This window comes from Macrosteles quadrilineatus, unplaced genomic scaffold, assembly GCF_028750875.1.
Source record: "Macrosteles quadrilineatus isolate MER2022 unplaced genomic scaffold, UCM_ALF_1.0 Scaffold_2__2_contigs__length_208266976, whole genome shotgun sequence".
Taxonomy (NCBI): domain Eukaryota; kingdom Metazoa; phylum Arthropoda; class Insecta; order Hemiptera; family Cicadellidae; genus Macrosteles; species Macrosteles quadrilineatus.
The window spans coordinates 133,839,369-133,865,165 of NW_026542595.1; the positions used below are offsets into that span (position 1 = coordinate 133,839,369).

The 25,797-nt window shown below is 35.6% G+C and overlaps 2 protein-coding genes across 4 annotated transcripts in view; one reads left to right on the forward strand and one right to left on the reverse strand.

Moving 5' to 3' along the window:
• The window catches only part of LOC128986027 (Golgi-associated PDZ and coiled-coil motif-containing protein-like), a 52,101-nt gene that overhangs the window by 10,375 nt on the left and 15,929 nt on the right, over positions 1 to 25,797 (forward strand). The window lies entirely within an intron of this gene.
• On the reverse strand, positions 327 to 25,315 carry LOC128986023 (putative leucine-rich repeat-containing protein DDB_G0290503). 3 transcript variants are annotated; one of them, XM_054406102.1, is made up of 9 exons: positions 25,178 to 25,315; positions 18,807 to 18,971; positions 13,588 to 13,737; positions 12,688 to 12,849; positions 12,069 to 12,257; positions 7,072 to 7,231; positions 6,220 to 6,448; positions 5,684 to 5,873; positions 327 to 2,133 (listed from the first exon to the last, which is right to left on the reverse strand). In XM_054406102.1, exons 1-9 carry the CDS (start codon positions 25,274 to 25,276, stop codon positions 1,057 to 1,059), a joined length of 2,421 nt encoding a protein of 806 aa, XP_054262077.1. In that variant the 5' UTR covers positions 25,277 to 25,315; the 3' UTR covers positions 327 to 1,056. The 3 variants fall into 3 exon arrangements, with proteins under 3 accessions (XP_054262077.1, XP_054262078.1, XP_054262076.1); XM_054406103.1 differs by having other exon boundaries at positions 5,684 to 5,813; positions 12,069 to 12,260; XM_054406101.1 differs by having other exon boundaries at positions 12,069 to 12,260.

Consider the following 25,797-nt stretch of genomic DNA (forward strand, 5'->3'; position numbering starts at 1 on the left):
AATTTAAGGTCAATAAATAAAAATATTTAATAAATCAAATTTTTGTAATCTTTTCTAACAAATGTTAATACAACAACAAACCAATGCACAAGTAAAGGCATACTTGATTTAGTTCAATAAATCAAGTTTTTATTAGAATTTTGTATTTTCTAAATTATGTAATACAATTACTGTATTCAGCAAGAAAATTATTTAAATTATATTTTAGCTCATGAGTTTTCATGAAGTGTATGAACTACATCTCCTATGTATCTCAACCTTTTAATATAAATTCCATAGAAAAAGGTAGCCAGGACAGTTTGGAATAAGACCACAAATCACTTTTATTTTAATATTTACTTTTACATTTAAGAGTCCTAAAATTTGTTAACTTTAAAAGTTCAATAATAAAAAATAAAAATAAAAATACGGGTAATTAACTAATTATAATTTTTTAATTTGTCACTTAAATTATCGATAGGTAATATAATATTTTTTTACGTTCTCGATTTGCTTAAGATTTTAAGTGTTGATTAAAGCCATAAAATCTACCCATCTAAAATAATTTCACAATTCTTGTAGTGATACATGGATCCACAGTTTCTTTTACGTGTTCCGGATGTTTTACTCTTTTCATATCTTACATAATTTAATGACTTGGATGACGAGCCCTTGAATATTTTTAACTTTTCTGCCTGTTTGTTTCTGACTTTGACTTTATTAACAAGATTTCTAGGTAGGCTTGTTTATTTCTAAACAAATGAAGCAGTCTTACGCTAAAAGGAATATATCCGACATAGTACTGGACTCAATTCAAACCAACTACAAACACTGTGTTTTTTTAAAGCTCCAAACTTAGAAATTATGAACTAAAACTAACTCACAAGTGAAACATTTACATCACATTAACTAAAAACATCTAATTTAAGACTAGTTCAAAACTAAAGAATAAAACTTAAACTATCTGTACAGTTTACACATAGTTCTAACAAATATCTAAATAAACGTATCTACAACCAGAGAATAGTCTAAAGAATAGTCGACACTTTATTCTGTACTACAACTCTCTAGCAACTCTCATTCGTGATGTTTTAATTCTATCTGCAACATTTCTTCAGTAGAGTCTTTGGAAACTATCTTCTCATTCATTGAATTACAAACGTTTTCAATTCTCTCATACAGACTTTTGTCACTCGTGATTTGATGTATAAGTAAAAGCCTTTCCCTCATTTTTGAGTTTGAATCTGTCGCAACGCTTTGTATGTTTTCTTCTCCAAAGCACAAGGTCTCTACTAAAGGTAGTAGTAAACTTTGATTATGGTTTTCAGTTGAATTGGAAACTTGTAAAGGTTTCCATAACTCGGATATGTTTAAATTTCCGTGTTTAATTTTCATTATTAGTGCATAATACTTGAGCAGAGTTTTCAAATCTTCTGGAATACCAGAGGGTTTATCTTCAGAGTTGGTTGTATTGGATTTTTGATCAATCATGTACGTAGTTCCATTCGCCATGGTAAGTGTAATAGTAGTTTCTTCATTATGAATGTCATCATTATTTTCATCAGAAATGTTTTCCTCCAGAGATAAGTCTGTCGTCAAAGTCGTCGTCTGGATGTTTCCTGCAGTGCTTGACTCTTCATCATCAGTTTTGTTCAACGGCTCTAAATTATACATTTCTCCGCTCTCATCGTCTGGATCCGCCTCGGTGTTTTGAATTACAGCTTCTAATCTGTCCAGACTTATTGTACTGTTGAGAAAGCGTAGTAGTGAGTCTTTTTGGTCTTGGGTCAGATTTGAAGTCATCAACTCAATCACTTGTAGTATTGAAGAATCCAGTGTAAGAGGATGAAATGGTTTTATTACGACAGGTGTTAAGACTGAGGCACTCGCTACACTGCTGTTGTCTGCTAAAATATCGATGTCACGGGTTATCTTCAAAACTCCTGAATCGTAGTTTTTCTCACTTTTGTCTTCTACAATGGTGGTATTTGTTGGAAGTACAGTTTCTGTGGTCGTAGACACAAATGGGGTTTCCTCTGTACTGTTTGTAAGGTTATGTGTTTTCTGGAGAATATTGTCTTCACGGGCTGGTTCACTTTTATTGCAGGTATTTGCACTTTGATTAGATATTTTTGATACTTCATTGTGTATTCCCTGTAACAAAAGTTTATTTTAAGTAATAAAAGTAATGTTTTTACTTCAAACGAGTTCCACACCTAATAGATATGTATATAAACTCCAAATTTTATTAGAACAATTAAGTTTTCCTGACGGTTTAGATGTAAAGTATCCTGGTCCTAGAGTCACTGTTGTCTTTGGTTAGTGTCACTACCATGTTGGTGTTGTAAGTGACTGTACTGGGCCTTACCTGCAAGTTGTTGACAGTCTGATGTGTCAGTTGTGAGACAGAGTGTTGTAGCAGCTTGGTAGAGTCACTGTGGTCCTTGGCTAGTGTCACAATCATGTTGGTGTTGTAAGTGACTGTACTGGGCCTTACCTGCAAGTTGTTGACAGTCTGATGTGTCAGTTGTGTGACAGAGTGTTGTAGCAGCTTGGTAGAGTCACTGTGGTCCTTGGCTAGTGTCAAAACCATGTTGGTGTTGTAAGTGACTGTACTGGGCCTCACCTGCAAGTTGTTGACAGTCTGATGTGTCAGTTGTGTGACAGAGTGTTGTAGCAGCTTGGTAGAGTCACTGTGGTCCTTGGCTAGTGTCACAACCATGTTGGTGTTGTAAGTGACTGTACTGGGCCTCACCTGCAAGTTGTTGACAGTCTGATGTGTCAGTTGTGTGACAGAGTGTTGTAGCAGCTTGGTAGAGTCACTGTGGTCCTTGGCTAGTGTCACTACCATGTTGGTGTTGTAAGTGACTGTACTGGGCCTTACCTGCAAGTTGTTGACAGTCTGATGTGTCAGTTGTGTGACAGAGTGTTGTAGCAGCTTGGTAGAGTCACTGTGGTCCTTGGCTAGTGTCACAACCATGTTGGTGTTGTAAGTGACTGTACTGGGCCTTACCTGCAAGTTGTTGACAGTCTGATGTGTCAGTTGTGTGACAGAGTGTTGTAGCAGCTTGGTAGAGTCACTGTGGTCCTTGGCTAGTGTCACTACCATGTTGGTGTTGTAACTGACTTTACTGGGCCTTACCTGCAAGTTGTTGACAGTCTGATGTGTCAGTTGTGTGACAGAGTGTTGTAGCAGCTTGGTAGAGTCACTGTGGTCCTTGGTTAGTGTCACTACCATGTTGGAGTTGTAAGTGACTGTACTGGGCCTTACCTGCAAGTTGTTGACAGTCTGATGTGTCAGTTGTGTGACAGAGTGTTGTAGCAGCTTGGTAGATACACTGTGGTCCTTGGCTAGTGTCACTACCATGTTGGTGTTGTAAGTGACTGTACTGGGCCTTACCTGCAAGTTGTTGACAGTCTGATGTGTCAGTTGTGTGACAGAGTGTTGTAGCAGCTTGGTAGAGTCACTGTGGTCCTTGGCTAGTGTCACTACCATGTTGGTGTTGTAACTGACTTTACTGGGCCTTACCTGCAAGTTGTTGACAGTCTGATGTGTCAGTTGTGTGACAGAGTGTTGTAGCAGCTTGGTAGAGTCACTGTGGTCCTTGGCTAGTGTCACAACCATGTTGGTGTTGTAAGTGACTGTACTGGGCCTCACCTGCAAGTTGTTGACAGTCTGATGTGTCAGTTGTGTGACAGAGTGTTGTAGCAGCTTGGTAGAGTCACTGTGGTCCTTGGCTAGTGTCACTACCATGTTGGTGTTGTAAGTGACTGTACTGGGCCTTACCTGCAAGTTGTTGACAGTCTGATGTGTCAGTTGTGTGACAGAGTGTTGTAGCAGCTTGGTAGAGTCACTGTGGTCCTTGGCTAGTGTCACTACCATGTTGGTGTTGTAAGTGACTGTACTGGGCCTTACCTGCAAGTTGTTGACAGTCTGATGTGTCAGTTGTGAGACAGAGTGTTGTAGCAGCTTGGTAGAGTCACTGTGGTCCTTGGCTAGTGTCACTACCATGTTGGTGTTGTAACTGACTGTACTGGGCCTTACCTGCAAGTTGTTGACAGTCTGATGTGTCAGTTGTGTGACAGAGTGTTGTAGCAGCTTGGTAGAGTCACTGTGGTCCTTGGCTAGTGTCACTACCATGTTGGTGTTGTAAGTGACTGTACTGGGCCTTACCTGCAAGTTGTTGACAGTCTGATGTGTCAGTTGTGAGACAGAGTGTTGTAGCAGCTTGGTAGAGTCACTGTGGTCCTTGGCTAGTGTCACTACCATGTTGGTGTTGTAAGTGACTGTACTGGGCCTTACCTGCAAGTTGTTGACAGTCTGATGTGTCAGTTGTGAGACAGAGTGTTGTAGCAGCTTGGTAGAGTCACTGTGGTCCTTGGCTAGTGTCACTACCATGTTGGTGTTGTAAGTGACTGTACTGGGCCTTACCTGCAAGTTGTTGACAGTCTGATGTGTCAGTTGTGTGACAGAGTGTTGTAGCAGCTTGGTAGAGTCACTGTGGTCCTTGGCTAGTGTCACAATCATGTTGGTGTTGTAAGTGACTGTACTGGGCCTTACCTGCAAGTTGTTGACAGTCTGATGTGTCAGTTGTGTGACAGAGTGTTGTAGCAGCTTGGTAGAGTCACTGTGGTCCTTGGCTAGTGTCAAAACCATGTTGGTGTTGTAAGTGACTGTACTGGGCCTTACCTGCAAGTTGTTGACAGTCTGATGTGTCAGTTGTGTGACAGAGTGTTGTAGCAGCTTGGTAGAGTCACTGTGGTCCTTGGCTAGTGTCAAAACCATGTTGGTGTTGTAAGTGACTGTACTGGGCCTTACCTGCAAGTTGTTGACAGTCTGATGTGTCAGTTGTGAGACAGAGTGTTGTAGCAGCTTGGTAGAGTCACTGTTGTCCTTGGCCAGTGTCACTACCATGTTGGTGTTGTAAGTGACTGTACTGGGCCTTACCTGCAAGTTGTTGACAGTCTGATGTGTCAGTTGTGAGACAGAGTGTTGTAGCAGCTTGGTAGAGTCACTGTGGTCCTTGGCTAGTGTCAAAACCATGTTTATTGTTGTAAGTGACTGTACTGGGCCTTACCTGCAAGTTGTTGACAGTCTGACGTGTCAGTTGTGTGACAGAGTGTTGTAGCAGCTTGGTAGAGTCACTGTGGTCCTTGGCTAGTGTCAAAACCATGTTGGTGTTGTAAGTGACTGTACTGGGCCTTACCTGCAAGTTGTTGACAGTCTGATGTGTCAGTTGTGTGACAGAGTGTTGTAGCAGCTTGGTAGAGTCACTGTGGTCCTTGGCTAGTGTCAAAACCATGTTGGTGTTGTAAGTGACTGTACTGGGCCTTACCTGCAAGTTGTTGACAGTCTGATGTGTCAGTTGTGTGACAGAGTGTTGTAGCAGCTTGGTAGAGTCACTGTGGTCCTTGGCTAGTGTCAAAACCATGTTGGTGTTGTAAGTGACTGTACTGGGCCAGTCTGATGTGTCAGTTGTGAGACAGAGTGTTGTAGCAGCTTGGTAGAGTCACTGTTGTCCTTGGCCAGTGTCACTACCATGTTGGTGTTGTAAGTGTCTGTACTGGGCCTTACCTGCAAGTTGTTGACAGTCTGATGTGTCAGTTGTGAGACAGAGTGTTGTAGCAGCTTGGTAGAGTCACTGTGGTCCTTGGCCAGTGTCACTACCATGTTGGTGTTGTAAGTGACTGTACTGGGCCTTACCTGCAAGTTGTTTACAGTCTGATGTGTCAGTTGTGAGACAGAGTGTTGTAGCAGCTTGGTAGAGTCACTGTGGTCCTTGGCCAGCGTCACAACCATGTTGGTGTTGTGGGTGACTGTCCTTATCAACTGACTGTGTTGAGATTTGACCAATTCCATCATTTCCATGACCAGCCCGTCAAGATCAAGAGTCCTACAACAAACATAATCGTTATTGAAGTCATGTTATGATAGCAGACATTCTGTACCAACTCACGTATTCCTTCATTTATCTGGTCATTCCATAGATTTTCGAGATATCCAAACGTAGAGAGTTGCTGCTCTAGTCCTGAGAAGAACACTTTCTTGGTTTAATTTATATTTATCATGCCTTATTTATCGAAAAAAGTACTAATTTTCATTATTTAAAACTATCTACTGAAATTTTTGATTAGCTAGCTCCTTCTCCATGCTTATGGGCAGGAATGCATAGAATTACAGTTATGTTTTACACAAAAAATACTATAGGTTATTTTTTTACAAAAACATATTTTGGTTACCTGTTTGAAAATCCTTCAATTTTGTCCGAGAAGACATCAAAGATTTTCTCAAGCACTTGTGACAGTCGGGATTCCAGTCCTCGACAGATTCCTCCGTCAAAGCAGCTGTCCATGACTAAGTTTTGTGTCGCAGTCAGAGTGTCGAGTCTATCATCAACTTTACGACCAAGATCCAATAGTCTCCTTTGTAGCTTACGTTCTAATGCGTCTAAGGCAACCTCAAGGAAATCTGAGAACAGATTCATCAGTTGAAAATGAAATATATGACTAAGAATATTCGGTTGGTGAAATGTGTTTGGGACTAATTGCAAGAATAGCATGAAATCCAAAACCATGTAACATTCTTGCAAGAATCATTTCTTGGATTTGATTTGAACATTGTCCTTGATTTGCTTAATTAAAATGGTGCTGCATGGTAAAGTAAATAAGTTCATCTACCCTCTTGCTGATCTTAATCGCTTTTGTCGTTAATTTCACTCTCTCCTGTAAGTTTAGTGAAACATACTATATGACAAGCTTGACTCTCTTGGAAATTTTACTTAAACCCACTCCATGAACAAAATGAACCTCCACGAATCTTGTCTCTCTCCTGGAAAGCTGATTAAAACCCACTCCAGGACAGTCTAGCATTTAAGATGCTCTTGGAAAGTTAACTGATAATCACTCCATGATAATCCAACCTTACTATTCTGGGTTACTAAAACTCAATCCGTGAAAATCTAACTTTACTCTCTTGGAAAGCTTACAGAAATTCACTCTGAGTAAATCCAACTTTACTCTTCAGGAAAGCCAACTGAAACTCACTACATGAAAATATAATTTGACTTTCATTGTAAGCTCACTGATACTTACTCTCCTGTGAGTCTCCGGGGAAATCCCGATTGTCCGGGTGGATTAGGGATCTCACTTCCAGGACTTCTCGTTGTGTTGTGTTGGCGACCTTGTTTAGGTCCTTGACTAAAGATTCAACCGACATGACACGACGCCATAGGTCGTTGTACATGTTGTTGATCTGAAAATGAAAAACAAGAACTTGGTATGCTGAATGACTTGGTAGTTAATTGCTGTTCATGCTAAGATTAATCAGATTAGTCAATGGTGATAGAGAATAATGAATAAAATATTATCAACAGTCTAACACATAGGATGTATTCACGATTTGTGACATAGCTTCACTTTAAAATGCCCTAATTATTGGGAGCACATCAACATCCATTGACTTGACTTTGTTCATCCTCATTTTGTCTTAAATAATTGGAGTTATTGATAAATAACAATGTTGATGTACCAAAAAGTTTAATATTAGGGGAGATAATTGGAGATAAATGAAATAGTGAAGTTATAACTTAATATGAAAGCTCTTGATACTAATACTAAAATACACGTTCCAAATCCATGCTGCTAGGTTATGGTTGAAGCACTATTGAGAAATTCAACAGATGTGTAGTTTCAAAACGTTCTAAGGTTTCAATCTTTGGAACTTCTATTAAACTTTTATATTTTATACGGTATTTGATGTCCACTGTGGTGTACAGAGCTATATTTTCCAACCATATCCAATCTTTGGTTATCTGTCCCTTCATAACATTGTCCAGCAGGTGATAAAGTACTAAGAAATCATGTTCAATTTACATGTGGGTACGTCCATAAAACCCTATTGCTGCCGCTATCTGTACTCAGAAGATATACGCCAGGCTTTAGGCACCTTCATGTGGCTTTATGTTCCTACGTATGTTCTGATTGTTTTTGCACTCTGAATAACACACAATTCGTCAACTTCTCTTGCTTGAATACAACTCTGGTACCCCTAACATCTTAGTGACATGCTTACTTTGTAATTTCATTAAAACTAGCAGTTATCCGGCGCTAGGGATGTTGCGATACCACTGTCTTTCCGATATTTGGTATCGATACCGTATCGCAAAAAAGTATCGATACCGGCTCAGTATCGGAACTTAAGTATCGATACCGTCAGTATCGTATCCATTCGATACCAGTGACGTCATATTCTGATTCACTGATCTTCGATTAAAGTTCACTCGTTCCAGTACAGTATGCAGCCAATATAGGATTTGAATTCAAGCTGCTAAAAACTACCTAAATTATGTAAAACATTGATAAAATTAACCAAACATAGCCAACCATTGTTTTCAATTTTACTTTCAAGTATAAGTTCAAGAATAATAGAGATCGATGGTTCAAGTAGGCCTAAGCTTACCTTAAGTTCTAGGCCTATATAATTTATCTTTTCAATAGACAATGTTATTTAATTACCAACGTAACACATTCGTGTTTACCTTACCATCAGCCTACTAAATAAAAAAAAAGTTTTTTAGTTAAATAACTTTAAGTGCCATCTTTTTAGTTCATTTGATGTTAAATAGTCCATGGTTTCATTTTATTTGCCTAACACAACTTTGCTAACATTGACTTGTAACAAATATAACTCTGCAACTAAACCCTTAAGTTCGATCATTGACTAAATATACGTCTGTAGGTATATATAGTCAATGGTTTTACTTATAGTTATGTAAAGTTCTATGAAAAGTGAATCATAATTTACTCAAACCACATAACAGACAAGCTAGATAAACAAAAATATTTAATTGGGTTAAAGTTTGTTTCTTTTTTGGGTCACTGTTGTTCCAGCCTTGGAAAATAACCACTCAGAAGGCACGAGTGTGGCCATTTTACTCAGATTTGTCAGAAATTACCTTCCGATACTTACGATACGATACTGGCCTCTTGGTATCGATACCAAGTAAATATCTGAACAACCGATACCGATACGATACCAGCAGTATCGCAATAAAAGTATCGATACCTACTGGTATCGATAGTATCGCAACATCCCTATCCGGCGCGTGTTGCTGCGCTAACAACAATGATTTTAAATGGTAATTTGTTCTTTACGATAAATAATAAAGATATATACCAAAAGCGAAAATAAACTAATGTTACATAACATAAACAATGTTTTTTTGTTTTTTCATTTGGTGTATACATATATAAGTTTTTAGGTGTACCTACCACCTCGTGAGCACGCAACATACAGCTGTCCGTGTGGAAAGCATGCATTTTCTAAATTTAAACCATCAATAGTCAGGGATTGCCATTGTGCCTTATAATGGTGATTGAAAAAGCATGACACAAAGGAAATTGTAGTCGCTTGAATTCAAATGGTAATTCGGATGAAATCATCGGTATTCAGGAATATGAATTTCTCCCTTAAACTATTACTGATGATTGTTACTTCGATCAAGTTTGGTGTCATTTTTTCATTCGTCAGTCTAGTAACGTTACACAGCCTTCTGTGGATTTACGTTTCGCATTAGTATTATTAGAGTTCCTTCTTTTGAATGACAGTAATGAGGTGGGTTATTGACTATTTGGGAGGCATTTGAATACCTGAGATAGCACACACGATTATTATTCACTTAATAATTTATGTTACATTTTGTGGGTATATAGCAAAAGATAAAAATATTAAGGTATTGCCATCCCTTTTATTGTTGTAATCTATACTATTATAAAGAAGAGGTGGTGTCTGTGTGTGTGTGTGTTTGTATGAGCTAATCTCAAAAACTACTGAACCGACTGGGCTCAAATTGCACAAAAATGAAGCTACAGCTCCGAGGATACATATAGAACTATTCCCGCTTCGATATTGTCCTAGGGCTCTACCCCGTGGGCTTTCAAAAATTTGAGGTGAGAGATTTAAAAGTAAATATTGATTGATGGTATCCATGGTAACAAAGAACAAACCTACAAAGTTTAAAAATGTAAACAAGCAGAACTAACTGTCAAATGAATTTTGATTTCATAATTCCACACAGCTGGTTCAAACATATTGAATATTGCACGAACATTAGAAAACAGAGGGTAAGGATTATAAATTTAAAATAATGATGTCACTAGCCTGAACGTAAACATTATTTAACATTACTTAATGGAGCTGTCAAACCGTATGTTAATGTAATTTGAATTTCATTAGTATATGATTCTTTCAGTTACTTCATTTGTTTAAGTTTATTATCTATTATACTGAGTCTGTTCTAAATATTTGTGAAATAATATTTTACAGGGAATAATTCGTTGTAAAAAAAATTGTTCATGGATATAGGAAATAATTAAGATTCTATAATCATTGCCGTATCAATCTAGGCTCTTATCCTGAGTTTTATGAGGTTATTTTTTTATTTTTTTTGTGTAAACAGTAATAACCACCCTGCCGCAGCTAATCTATAGACTGAGCCAATTTCCATTTGCCTGATTATAATTTCACTAAAATATGTTATAAAATTACCCTATTTTCCATATTTATTTCTACTTTCCCTTTTTTTCAATTTGGAACTATTGTGATAGTTTTTCGTTTAAAGTGCAAACCATGAAATACTTTTTTTTATTATACCTTAAAATCTATCTTTGGTTTTGTATCGTAGGTATCATAATAACCCCACCACAGCAATCCTGCAGCCAAAGCAAATTTCCATTTGTGTGACTTAATTTTCAATTAAATCTAATTCAATAACATTAGGTTTAACGAGTACCTAGGTTTTTGCTGCCTACAGGGAGGGAAACGAAGTGTGATTTTAAGGAACATATCATTAGCTTACTATAAAATAAATAAATTTGCCAAGTTTGATAAAAATCGATCCATAAACAAGCAATACTACAACAGTTTACTTATCCTACTAATATTATAAGTCATAAAGTTTGGATGTACGGATGTATGGATGGATGGATGTTTGTGACAAGTAAACACAAAAAATACTTAACTAACAAGGTTGAAATTTAGTATGATGATAGCTGACATTCCCGATTAACATATAGACATATATTCTAATAACATATATTCTTACCTCAAAAATCCTTTCAGGCTCCGCCCCAAAGGCTCTGGCTCTGGAGTTTCTCATGTAAACCTTATGAGTATTCATATTTAAAGAAATTAAAGAGTTTTGTCAGCCGTTTCAACTTTACAAGTTGGTTCTATGATATTAAATAGCATTAAAAAAGTATAAGGCTTACCAACAGGGTGCAGCACTATTATGTTTTTTGCATTTATGACCACAACTAACTTTAACCAACTAGCAACAAAAAATTGTAGTACAAAATGAGAACTTAACTTTTTTCATGGTTTAGGTTCAGTGGTAGAAAATTAGGGCTATGGTAGATACTGAAGGACACCATAGGATACCGTATAAATTAAAAGACCAAATTTTCTTAAACCGTGTTCTCTCCCATAACTACAATAAGCATTTATACTTATATGCCAACCCCGTACGAAGGACGGGTACTCTGCTAGTACTTTGATAAAGGTCTTTACTTTTTATGTTTACATGGAGAATTTAAACATTGTTGAGTGCACAGGTGTGCTGCGATTGGGGTTTAAAATATTTGGACTTATCCAAAAGTAAAATAGTTTTCTGTGCTGCATCCTGTAGAAACAGTGTGGCACTATTTAAAATCATGACTAATACAGAATGTTGTGATTATTCAAACCTACAAAACAGTTGGTGAAAGTAAACATCTGCTTTTAAATTATATCTATTTATAAACATTGTAGTTCCTAAAGTCTGACATTGTCCCACTTAAAACCCTCTGGGGTGGAGCCCTTTTGACGGATCTGCCCCAAACTTCACAAAAACCATCCTAGAATAATGCCTGAAAGTTTCATTACAAGCTGTTTCAGAGTCCATAGGGTAACATACATACAAACTTCCTCTTTTACAGATATAGATGGATAAAATTGTTGTGGTTTTTAACTGGTTTGAATTGTTTTTTATTTTCCTTGTTATGCAACTTCCCTCTTACCTGAAGTATGCTATACAAGATTTCATTTCACTCACCTTGCTAGTTATCTTGGTCCCCTCGGAGCCAATCTCCCTCCTCAGGCTGATTAAGACATCGGTGGTCGGAGGTCCGTCGTTCTGACTGCTCCACACTCCAATTGGTGGTAGTGATCCGTTGAGTCTGGATCCGAGATGCTCCAAGGATCCGGATATCTTTTGCAGCTCTTCCTGATTTGGAGATATCAGCTTCTGGAATCAAGCCAAGAGCTTCAACAACTCTTATCCAATAATCCTATCCGGTTGGCTGTCCAACAACAATTGAATGAGAAATTTTGCTCACAATTTGGTAAATGAACTATCTTGTGAAAGAATTAGTGAGCAACAGGAAGAATTTAGATCCGTTGAGCCTAGATCTAGGATTCTCCAAAAACAAGGGAACATTACAATTTTAGAGAGTTTTCAGACTGTGATGCTGTCACTTTTTCCATATTACAGAGTCCCTTGCAGCTATGAGGACCTAAAAATATGATTATATTGTAAATTGATTTTATTCTAAATGTCATAGAAAGAAAACAATTTGGCCATCATGACAATTCTTATTTGCAACACTCATTGCTTCTATTGTAAAACTAATTCTTCCCATAATGTAATATACAATTTTCTTTTTTTTGTTTACCTGGATATGTTGTTGAATAATCCTGTGTGTGTTGTTGAGTTTGTCCTCGGCTGTTGACGATTGACTTTTGAGATCCTCCAACAGGGTGACTGCTTCCAGCACTTCTGTCTGGACATCTTCTTGCTGCTTTTCTAGTCTGTTGAGACTGGCTTCAGTTGTCATCTGTAATAGTGGAGTATACTTATTTTGTTTTTTTGGGTATCAGTTGTCAATAGTTAGTTATCTCTGTCTCACAAAACCTGTAGATATCTCTTAGTGTGTCTAGCAATATTAGCTGGTGTCTAGAGAAAATTCTATTCGTCGTCCCCACCCGCTCTTCTTCCTCCCCCTCGTATACACTTACTACAGTGCTTGTACGCTGTAGGAAGACCCTCTGCTGTTTAAAAATGCTTTGTGGCCATCACCGTTCAGGCTCTTCCTGGCTCATTACAAGTACATATACACCCCAACATACCAGAGATAAAAGCGCACAGTTGTCCCATAAGCTTTTACCTCTGTATCTTACCTCTATGTGACAAAAAATTTGTAGCTTTAGTAGCTTTGTAAGTTTAAAGATTGTAAATAAAGTGTATGCAAAAATCGTAACTTTCTTACTCTTTTTATGGAAACCAAACAATCAAATAATTCTCTAAAGGTAACTTCGAAAGCCTGAGGGTGGATCTTTAAGGGGTGTTTTAGGTTCAGGAATTATACAAAAATATATCCAGGCATATTTATCAAATTTTCACGGCAATAAAGTGGATGGTTTGGCAATGTTGGAAGGGCAGATGCACAAAATTTTTATATTTTGTTTTATACTTTAAAATATTTATTTAAACATCACGATTTGTGTGTGAATATAAATATCTGATAGCTCTAAAGCTAAGCATCCAAGTTAGATTTATACGTTGAAGGCCTAACCTGTATTTTTTTCAAGACCATCTCCAGCTTTTCCTCTGTGTAGCTGAGCCTTCGGTTGTAACGGTCGTAGTTCGAGTCCATCACATCCCGTATCTTGTGGGATAGTTTCTCTACGGTCAGTTCATCTTTGAGCTCCTTCGAGTTGAGATTCTGCAACAAGCCAGACATATTGTTATCCCAAAGATTGTTAGGACAATTGTGTTAATGTAAATTAATTATGTTTTTATGATTTTAAGTTTTCAAAGATAGTTAGTATTTTGTTGTTACACCATAAAATGTTGTTAGGCCTGTATATAAAATCCAATTTGAGCTAAGTTTTGTTATCTGAGCTAAGTACAGCAGTAAAAAGTCAGTCATTTGTTAGTAACATTGCACTTAATTAAATGCTTTTAATTTTGTCTTAAAATATGCATTTTTGTAAATAATCCACTGTTTTGGTGAATTATTCCGTATTTATAATGAATACTGTAGGTGGCACGGTAAGACCTAGACCCGGGACCGATTTACTTTTTCATTTTGATGTCCCAGATGCCAGAAACGTTATTCATAGAACATTTTATATATGTATATATATAGGGTTATATATGTGTCCGTGAACGCGATAACTCGAGTACTTTTTGTCCGATTTTGATGAAATTTGGTTCTAAGGTGTAAGGTGGGATAAGGTTGAATGAGTTCGTGAACCAGCGTGATTAAAAACCCACACTTTATTAGTTTCCTTGGTGCAGCAAACCTAGGTACTCGTTAAACCTAATGTTATTTAAATAGATTCAATTGAAAATCAATTAGGACAAATGGAAATTCGCTTATTCGGCAGGTTTGCTGCGGTGGGGGTATGAATAAATCGTTCACCAATGGTTGAGATATCTTGACATTGAACATGTGTTAAGTCTGTTTGTTTAAAGTAACTACCCTTCTCACAACTGACTAAACAAACAAGAAACAAACAAATAGACAAACTTCTTCTGTAACTAGAGCCCTGTGGCTTCTTATCAAACTACTTCCTTAAACTGCCCTTCAAAAGTTATGCTTGCATCAAAATCAGTTAAACAATTTATCCATATCCTCCAAATTCTTTTAAAATATTTTGGACAAAAACTAGATCGGAAAAATTGACTTGAGTGATATTTGAAGTTCAATTAAATTTTTTATGCAAATTAGTGTTTCAAACTATTGCCTCATATGGTACTTAGCTCTAACATACACAGAAGATGCTGTTAAAAACTAAGCATATACAGGGTGTTTTTTTAAAAACTTGCATCTTTATTTATGTAAAAACCGCAATAGATAGAAATATGCAGTTTGCGGGAATCATCTATTGACGTAGAGGGCCCAATCGTTTTGAATTCAACGTTACATTCACATTCCCCCCCTTTCCCCCCCTGCCACCAACTTAATTTTTTTAAATAGCAAGGTACCCCTTGTGACATATCAAATGAAAGAGCATAAAAAAAGAAAATGTTTGATGAAAAAAAATTAAAAATCGGTTCATAAATTTGCGAGATATTTCCACCCCCCCTCCCCGGAACTTAATTTTTTTTTAATAGCAAAGTACCCCTGTGACATATCAAATGAAAGAGCATGAAAAAAGAAAATGTTTGGTGAAATTTATTTTTCATTTGATATGTCACAAGGGCAGGGACCTTGCTATTAAAAAACATGTTATGGGTAGGAGAAAAGGGGGGGGGGATTATCTCACAGATTCATGAGCCGATTTAAAAATCTTTTTCACCAAAAGTTTTCTTTTTTCATGCTCTTTCATTTGATTTGTCACAACGGGTACCTTGCTATAAAAAAAAAATAAGTTCCGGGGAGGGGGGGTGGAAATATCTCGCAAATTTATGAACCAATTTTTAATTTTTTTTCATCAAACATTTTCTTTTTTTATGATCTTTCATTTGATATGTCACAAGGGGTACCTTGCTATTTAAAAAAATTAAGTTGGGGGCAGGGGGGAAAGGGGGGGAATGTGAATGTAACGTTGAATTCAAAACAATTGGGCCCCCTACGTCAATAGATGATTCCCGCAAACTGCATATTTCTATCTATTGCGGTTTTTACATAAATAAAGATACAAGTTTTTAAAAAAACACCCTGTATAGCTTTGCCATAATGTTTTGTTTTATGAAAAAAAAGGAATGGAGTATCATGTTTATATATTTTGTTTTGGGCTATTGATCTCTATAATTTTATTTCTATAGTTTTTAGATTATACATTGGAAAATCATAATTTATGAAGATAACCAATACAGTATACAGTACTAATTCTTATATAAATTTGGGCACTGGTTGTCTACTAGTTGGTGTTTTGGAAGCATTTGTTCAGATCCCATCAAACACTTATGGCTTTTATTTATGTGATAATAACCTAGGCTCACAAATATAGAAATTAAAAGAAAAGGTGAGCAAGAACATTCCATGTATTGGATTTGGATAACTTCTCCGCACAAATTCATAATATTTAACAATTTAATCTGGTAAAAAACCATCCAAAGATTAAAGAGTGATATGCTCTGAGCCTTCGGTTGTAACGGTCGTAGTTTGAGTCCATCACATCCCGTATCTTGTGAGATAGTTTCTCTACGGTCAGTTTAGTCAGGCATACTAAAGTATTATTCCCACCATGTTAAGAAACTCATATTACAAAACACAATACTTCAAAGAATTAGCCAGAACTTAAATCAAACCTTGTTCTACAAAGAGATTCTAAAACAACTAGGTCTACAATAAAACAATAAATAAACAAACCAAATAAACAATAGAAATAGCAAAGAGAACAGCTGTGAGCAAGAATGCTGACAGAATCTAGACAATGTAGTCGAAGATTCTTTAGATGTAGGATTAGGTTTGAAGAATCCTACCACTAATCTAAATAAAAAACAACACTGACTGAAGCAGTACCAATTCAATGAAACTTTTTAAACTATTTCCTTTATAGAATCAGGAAACCTTTTCTAAATGCTGACAAATTTAAATCTAATTAATTTACCATAAAATATTGAAAAAATTAATTGAGAGTAGCTTAATATATTTATAAAAAATCTTAATCCCAGACCACATTTTAATAAATTTAAAACTAATTCAAATGGTAAATTGCGCACCAAATATTTTTGGCCATTTGGTTGATAATTGTTTGAATTGGAATGGCGAAGGAAACAACATTCTATCCAATCTATATTCAGTATCTTTGCCTTTTGGAAAGGGGCAACATTATGTAATGAAAATTACTTTTTTTAATAAATATCCTTATGGCAAAATATTCTATGAATGTGATTTTAATCTATCTGTCTATAAGTTTTTTAGTACAATAAGTATTTAATCTGTAACATCCCTTTTTCAGTCGCTCTATTTATCTGATTTTCACAATTGAGGTGTCATTTCAAAGCTTATGATCTATCAAAGGGATGAATGGTAACTAAAATGTCTTCTTTAGGATTTTGCCCCTCTAGTGTTTGATTTATTTCTAGAGTTTGCTTTCCAAGGTTCAGTGGTGCTGACTGATCTTTCTTAATATCTGTTTAAATGGGAAATGTACAAACAGCAGCCCTCAGTTTAATGTTTATCCACCTAGTTAGATTGTAAACAAGAGACAAAACAGTTTATGAAAATGATTTTTAAATAGACTTCTTTATTGATAACTGTAACTTGATAGAATATTTCAATCTCTCCTAATAGTGTAGATTGTAGATCCAAAAAATTAAATTTATTCGTAAATTAGTAGTCTTATTAACCTAATAACTGTCTCAAACCATTATCTTTAAAGAGTAAAAGATTATTGCACTGTTTATTTTGCCTCGGAAATGAGTTTTGCACCCTATAGAAATAAATATGCAATCCATGCAGGAGCCCCCTTGAGTATAAAAATTACTAAATTTGTAACGATTCATAAACTTTCAACACCAGGAAAATAATACTAATTTGTAACAGACATTGTTTAAAAAAATCATATGCAGAGGTTTAAATTGTTAGGGCATTACTAAAAAAAAATAAAAAGTGAAGGAATATATAAATTAATAAAATAAAATTAAATTAAAGGATTTGATTGATTCTAAGGCTTAATGTAACAATAGTGAACGATAGTAGTAAAATTGTCCTATGGCCAACACTGGACTTCACCTTAGTACCTTTCTGGCTGCATTAAAAAAAATAAATAGAAACCTATAAGAAAGGAAGAAAGCAGACTTTGCTCATCATGTAATTTCCTCAATGATTTGTACAAAATACGTAAATCCAAGCAATACATGAAGCATATTTAAATTTTGAAAAAGAAAGGCTACAGACCCGATACTTTCTATCACAGTTGGTGATATTCAAGATAGCCGGAGGTCACTAATCTCTACCTGTGACCTCAGGGTGGGCATTAGTGACCAGATTACATGCAAAGTGGGCATATAATGGTCCAACTGGTTTGGGATGCATCATCAAAAGGAGTGATTTTGGTTTGATGAACGAGATTAGGCCTGCTCAGGAAGCACATTCAGATGTTGAGATTCCAATGCTAATCAGATTTATGGCTCGAGATTTTTCGGATTTAAGATCTATCGGGATTTACTGGAAAACTGGTTAGGTAGAGTGGTTATAGGACTCGCCTAACAATCCAAAGGTTGCTGGATCGATCCTGAGAAAAGTCATTTGCTAATATGGTTTGAAAATGGACACAGCTGTCCCTGGTTATTGGGTTTAAAATAAAATGATCCTTGCTGATTTCAGGCAGTAACAAAGTTATTTAAATCATCTCGCTACTTTCTTCACTTATTGTACCCTTCTCTCTTATTTAGGTTAAAATAAGCACCCTCTAGTAGGTTGCATCCCCATTTTTGTATAATACTCTTGGGGGTTTTTCTTTCAGTTTTAAAATTGTTTCAATGCTTTATCTTATTTTTTTAGTTATTCAGATTTTTTTTTCAATTAATATGTAAGAATTTAGGGTCACTGAGGCAGATTGAAAACTCATTTTTTTACTTTTGTAATCTTCCTGATTTTGATTTGGGTAGTAATTATTTAATTGAGTTTTCTATATTAATCGATCACAGTGATATCTACAAACACACTCATCATTTGAAAATAGATTGGTCATGGATACAATTCAAAATACAAATAATGTTTGGTTTAAAATTTTGTTGTACAAAATGGATTTGGATTTCAAAAAATTGCTGACACTTCTATCAAGGAACAATTTAGGATATAGATATATTTAGTGGAAAAAACTATACACCTACCCTCTCCAGCTTATCCAGTCGGTCTTGAAAGGTGGAGTCGAGTCTTCGGATGGAAGATTCTAAAGTTTCCAGTCGCTGTTCTGTTTGTCTCAAAGTCATCTCCCATCTTGCGTTTTCCAGGGTCTGGAGTCTCTCATCTATGGACACCATCAGTCCATGTAGGGTCTGAAATAAGAGTGTCATGCCACAAGATCAGAGAATAAAATACCCTCGCCGCAACAAACCTGCAGACTAAGCAAAATTCCATTCGCTTAATTGCATTTTCACCAAAATATTTTTTCCAGAAGTTGTCAGTTTTACTCCCTATTTAAAGAAAAATACCCCCGCCACAGCAAACCTGCAGATTAAGCGAATTTCCATTTGTCTGAATTGATTTTAAATTAAATCTATTTAAATAACATTAAGATTTAACGAGTACCTAGGCTTGCTGCTACAGGGAGGCTAAAAAATGTGTTTTTTAAGTAAAATATTAGCAGCTTAGTATAAAATAATAAATTTGCCAAGTTTGATCAAAATGTTTCCATAATAAGCTACACATAACAAACTACAACATTTTACAATATTCTCCATAAGAATAACATGGGAATTTTAAATTTGGAATTTTTGGAATTTTCTCCGTAACTAATAACCGTACAAAAACACTCTGGTATATACTAAAATATTTGATTTTTAAGCGCTTTAAAATGGTCTAGAGAGAAATTGGTAAATTTTGTGTTTTTAGGGTCAAAAATGAGAAATATACCAATTTTTACCCCATAAACCCCCTGTAAAACCCTGTTCCCATGGTCCAATCATGCTGGTTCATTTTAAGTTTATCTCGCCTTACACCTTCAAACCAAATTTCATTAAAATCGGATAAAATTACTCAAGTTATCTTTTTTACTAACTATAATAAATCTACATATAAATCTATATATATATATATATAGGCCTATATATATATATATATATATATATATATATATATAAAATTTTAACGAATAGTGTTTTTCGCCTCTTGGGACATCAAAATGAAACTGTATATCGGTTCCAGCTCCAGGTTTTACTACGGTAATAGCTACTTACCTATAGGAGAATTCGCTAAAAGGTATTAGGCTCAACAAGCACTTTAGGTTTGCTGCTACAGGACATAGTGTGTTTTTAATAAAATAATAATAGTTTAATAAATAGTTTAGCATTAAATAAACTGGATAAGTTTGATCAAAATATACCTATAAGCAAGCAAACTACAATAGTAAACTTACTCTCCCTAAGAACATTGGTATATCAATTTAACAGATTTTTTACAATTTTCTCAGTAACCATTAGGTGTACAGCAACACTTCTTCAATAATAAATTATTTGCTTTAATCTCTTCATGATGCTGCTCTTTTTGAACTTGTTTGCATAAATGTAGGTTTTTTGGTTTTACAGATTTGATCTAAATCGCATGATTTTTGCTTGAGTTATTGAACACACACACACACACACATAAATTATCACACCCTTCTTGTGATTGGAACAGCAGCCTCCAGATTTGAAGGCGAGCACTTCCACCAAGCTAACCATACTATTGGTTTGTACAAATGGAACGTATACCTAGTAACTTACGATTCAAATCCAACCAAAATCACGTATTTTCCAATAGGTCTTCTGAGATACAGAAGCCAACTATATAGGATTTCAGTTAAATAATAAGTGTCTCAAATAAAATTATCGTATTAATAATTAAAATAGAAAAGAGCTTGAATAGCCTACGTGTATCACATTCTAAAAGTCTCATCCAGTTATGTTCTCTTTTTGATTAAAAACTGACTACAGCAGGAGAAGCTCCTTCAACTTTAGTATCCAAAGACGATATTCATTCAAATCACCAACGGTTTCCCAAAATTAATTAACATTTTACTATAAACACTCAGATAACCTTGATTTATACTTCACTATCCAAAGTCAATGTGTACATTCAAATGACTAACCGTTTCCCAGAATTAATGCATTATGTTCCAATAATTATTTACTCGCATGATATATTTATGAGACGACAAAGAACGTTTCATCGGCACACAGAAGGACCTAAGTCAACAGTTAGCAGGCGAAATGCTCTGTGATAAGATATGGACAGTTCACGGCGTTATCAACAAAGAACTTCTGTGTGGCGTTGACGCCGCCTTGGGCAAACATGTCACATGGGACCTGGGCGATGCAGCAAACAGCTGGTAGCGGTGCTAAAATGGTTGCAAAATTCTTTGAGATCCGTGTTTGTATTGTTTACATCTTCGATTGTGGATAAGAGATCAATATGGACCAACTGTAGCTAGTTTAATCAATTAAATCATCTTTGAACAGTCCTTATCACAGATTAATACACCCCTTATAGACACACGTTCATCATGGAACAGGTAAACACTACAAAGTAGCAAAAAATGTTCTCTAGAATAAAATTGAATATACATAAAAGCTCATTCAAACGTAACAAGTATGTAAACGTTTACAATAGAATATTCGTTCTGTCAATGTTGATGTAAAAGGTAAAACAATCGTGTAACAGAAGCAAATTTTGTCGCTGCTCGGTGTATTTACTGTGAATTACGGTGAATTTACGGTGTAGTTACTAGCAAGTTAAGTAGTAAGCTGGTAATCGTATGTCTACCCGGAAGTATAGCCTATCTCCAATCTAAGGAAAGCCCGTGTGATTATTTTTATATGTAAATATTGTAATGTATCACATTGTGTCAATGTATCTACTGTCTATCTTTATAATTAATTCAGTACGGGGGTGTAATCAAGGCCCCACTACTAGTGGAGCCTTGGTGTAATATACCTTTCCCAGCTGTCCTTCTTAACCGATATTCACGATTGATGTGTCATATTAAAAAACTTGATACAGTGCACTTGCGAATAATATAAAAAAGGTAATTTCCTTAAGGGCTTCACCCCCTTGCGTTAAATTATTTCTACATATGTTCCTATAGTTGGATGTTTAACCACATGTTTGTAAACAAGAGACAGACGAAAGTTTATGAAAATGTATTTTAAATTGGTTATTTGTTTTAATAACTGCAACCTGAATGATGCAGGTTAATCACTCTCCAGTCTTTATAGTTTGGATCTAGTTCTTTGAAAATTAAAAGGGTATCATTGTTTTCACCTTGGAATTAAGTTCTGAACCCTAAATGCACAATTTGTGCATGGGTCCCTCGTACAAATTATTTTATATATCCACACGGACGAGTCCATAATCGTTTACATTACCAAAATCCGCATGAAATGTATTTCTATTTTCATATTTGACATCAGTCATCGCCCTCTTCAATTCCTGTCGCGTTGCGTCGCAGCTGCCGGCATTTCTCATTTCACGCAGTCAGAAACGTATATTTATAGAGCCTTCAGAGTTTCGCCATCCGTGCAATGTCAATACGGCATACGCATCATGGACGTGCGAACGCACCGCCGAATATGCAATGGCAAAACACGGACGTGAATGTTAAAAACTTCTTTGTCAACTGAACCGACATGTTTTTGTAGTTTTAGAATGTTATATGCTATGTTTATGGGGTTTCGTAGATACGGAAGTAGACCACGTATGGGAAACATTTGTGTTAGCACCATCATATGGTTGTCGTTGTCGTATCTACGAGAGGGTCGCTGTGTCTTCACCTCTTATGGTTTACCAACAGACGAAAACACTGTGTTCGATTATATGACGGCATAAAACTGTATACAAAAATAAAATCTTCAAATTGTACAATATCGTTCTCCATAAACCTATGAGTAAGCCACGAAAACTTTAGAAAGATTTGTTTAAGCTGTTTTTTTACAATATGAACTTCAATGTTAGTGTGAAATTTTTCAAACCTGTACTTTTAGGGTGCTAACTTATATTAATTGTTCTGGCTAGCGGAAAATTGTTTTATTGTTACCACGTAAAATGTATCTAAACTATCTTCAATTTGATTTAATTATCAGCACAGTTAGATGATACATCTCATATATATTAGTCTAAATTTAAGTAGCCAACGCATAATTCTTTCCTCGACAGTACGTGTTGAATAAAATCCGATTTTCAAAAACAAATTTTCCATGCACGTTGTAAACTTACGCATATTTACATGAATCATACTTGGTAACGGAACTGAACTACTATTTTTGTTATGGGTTTGCAGTAAAGACTTTTCTTATATTTTTTACCAAAGAAGTATAAATATTTTAACTACAACTAATTGTGTATCAATATAGCGGAAATACTACCGTACTACATAAAATACATGTATGTATTTCGATTCTACTGTAGTAAGTTGTAATTATAATTAAAACATATTGTAGCAGGGTTTCTGTTTAAATGTACCAACTCACACTCGCGAAGTATCACAAGTTTACTCATAGGAAGAAGTCATATGATAATTTCAATTGTTTTTGTATTGAAATTGTGTAATGTTTGTTCTCAATCTTGTTGCTTGTCATACTCGGGTGTTACGTTTATTTTTTCCAAAAAGGAATTGGGGGAACATTCAACCAAACTATGTTTAGTTAGCTATAATTAATTCTTTCTTTAGTCGTACTTCGTATTTATTCTTTCCAATCGATTCAGATCCTCTTCGTAACGATGGCTATCGTAGAGATGAGTAAATATAAATATTACTCGCAGATAGATTACTATCGATATCTAAGGATTTCCTGCTTTTAGTGCAGTCAAGATTTGATTATGATTGATACGTTGTTTTAGCATAATGGTGTCCGACTTTCGGGTTGTATCGGAAAAATTGAGATGGTATTGGACTCTTCTAACTCTCGCAAATACATTTTTTATTTTCAAACAATGCAGTTTTACTCCATGATGCAATAGTGGTAATCGTTTTTTATTTGTACCTAAAAGTAGCATTTGAAATATTACACTTTCTTGTGATGATATACAGTATTGTACTTCAATATCCAATCTAAAGATCTCTATGTTTATGTTCGTGTATTACACAAAAAGAATGAGTTATCAACAATTAATTTCGTCCTACTGAAATAGACGTACATAAAAAATACAAATATCTTGATAAGCCACTCACAGAACTTGATACAGTCGAAAATTATATTCTATCTCTTAATTTATCTTCCCATGATAGTTGATAGACATAAGTGATGATATTGTTTAAAATTGTCCTCTTGGCTTGGCAGAAAGGTGGCGTATTTGACAGATATTTGTAATTTACATCTGTGTAGTCTGTCAGAGTCTGTCAGGAGCTAAAACTACATACCTGTTCTAAAAATTGTTACAATATTAACATGGAAATTGTATGTCTAGATTCATCCTTGCATAGTATTTTAAATTCCTTTTTATTACTTTGTCAGCAAAGCTGGTAATCTTATGTATACATGTTAGCCCTTGTCAAAAAGAAAAAGCGATTCCTCTCGTTTACCGCATGTTTGGAGAAGCGGTACTCGGTACATTTTAACAGGAGCCCAACAATAATTGCAATAACGGTAATCTTTCAAATTATGGGCAAATCGTGGAATTTGATCAAGAAATATACAATTAATAAGGTACTAAACAAAACGCTCAGTTTCGGAAATGGCAAAATACCTGATATTAGATCACCATGGTTGTTATGGTCCGAAGTCGAGTAGGTAAGTAAGTAAGGAATAATGTTGACACTGAAAAATCAATAAAAAAACTGTATTTGCTAAATTATTGCTAACGTAAAATCAAATAAATCGTCCACTTTTATTTTAATATACTGAAAGTAAATTTCCATTTTGTGTTTGATTTCTTGTACTGACCAGGAATAAAATTCAAGTTATAAAAATAATAAGATTATGACTAACTTGGGAGCTAGACAGTTAAAATGTTTTTGACTGACTAGTGTATTTTATGTTGCTCAAAATCGAGCAATTGCAAGTATTACAGAATTTTTTTATAACGAATAGCAGTAATAATTTCCGATGAGTTTGTAATATAAACTCAAAGATTACTCACAATGTACATAACAGTTCAATTGTTCGATATAATCAACATTTCTTGTAAATATTGTATCATTTTTCAAAAGCTGATCTTGTTTTTTTAGCATTTTCTACAGATGTTTCCTACTCATAGCCGCATTAGGCTGTCCATGTTTACCTTCGTCATTGATACTTTAGCCTTCGGTACTACCATAGATTTCAAAAACCTTACTTTGATGTACGATGGTGTACGACGGTCTATGGTCTATAGCTTTCTTAACACTCTTTTCGGTTTTCACTAAAATCATTAATAACGTCTGAAAAGTCAAGTGAATTTCACCAATTCATAACTAAACCAAAAATCTAGAATTAATATTATTTTTTCACTTTGATTTTGTAATTAACTAAATGTAGGCGGAATGGGCCCTGCGACTAGAGTGGCACCATCCCCACCCTTATGAAAATACCTGTTGTGGAGGAGAGCGTATCCATGTTGAAGTGTCCGGAGCTGCTTCAGTTATCACCAACACTGCTATCAACACACAAACACCCGCGTGCGCGGTCATGTTCCCGCCAGATTCCACACAGCTGACTGCCCAGTGAGGCAGCTGATCACAGACTGACTGACCATAGCCCCCGCAGCAGTCACCTGCCCCTCCCACCACCTGGCCACTGAATGGAGGATCGGTTGATTGATGAGGGCGAGAGTTTTGTAGCACGCGCCACTGTCAGGTGGCAAAGTGGTTTTGTGGTTCTTTCCATGAGGGTTAGCGAGCGGCTTCTGCTTTGGAGGCGCGAGTTCGAATACAGGAAATCGCCAATATTTCTGTTGGTCGGAGATCTGAGTTTAAGAGTATATGGAGTCAAGGCGTGCTAAGTCATTAAAAAACTAACAAAACAATGAAAATGTCTAATCTCATAGTTCCCTGGGTATTTAAATTACAATAACTTTGGTATTTGAAAAAAATATTTTTTTAGAAGGTAAATAACTCCTCAGTGAATGTTTGAAATTAACATTGCTCTTGTGGGTAAGTCCAAGATGGCCATTAGCCTCCCAAGGACTCCCTTGGAAGTGACAAAACTAAAA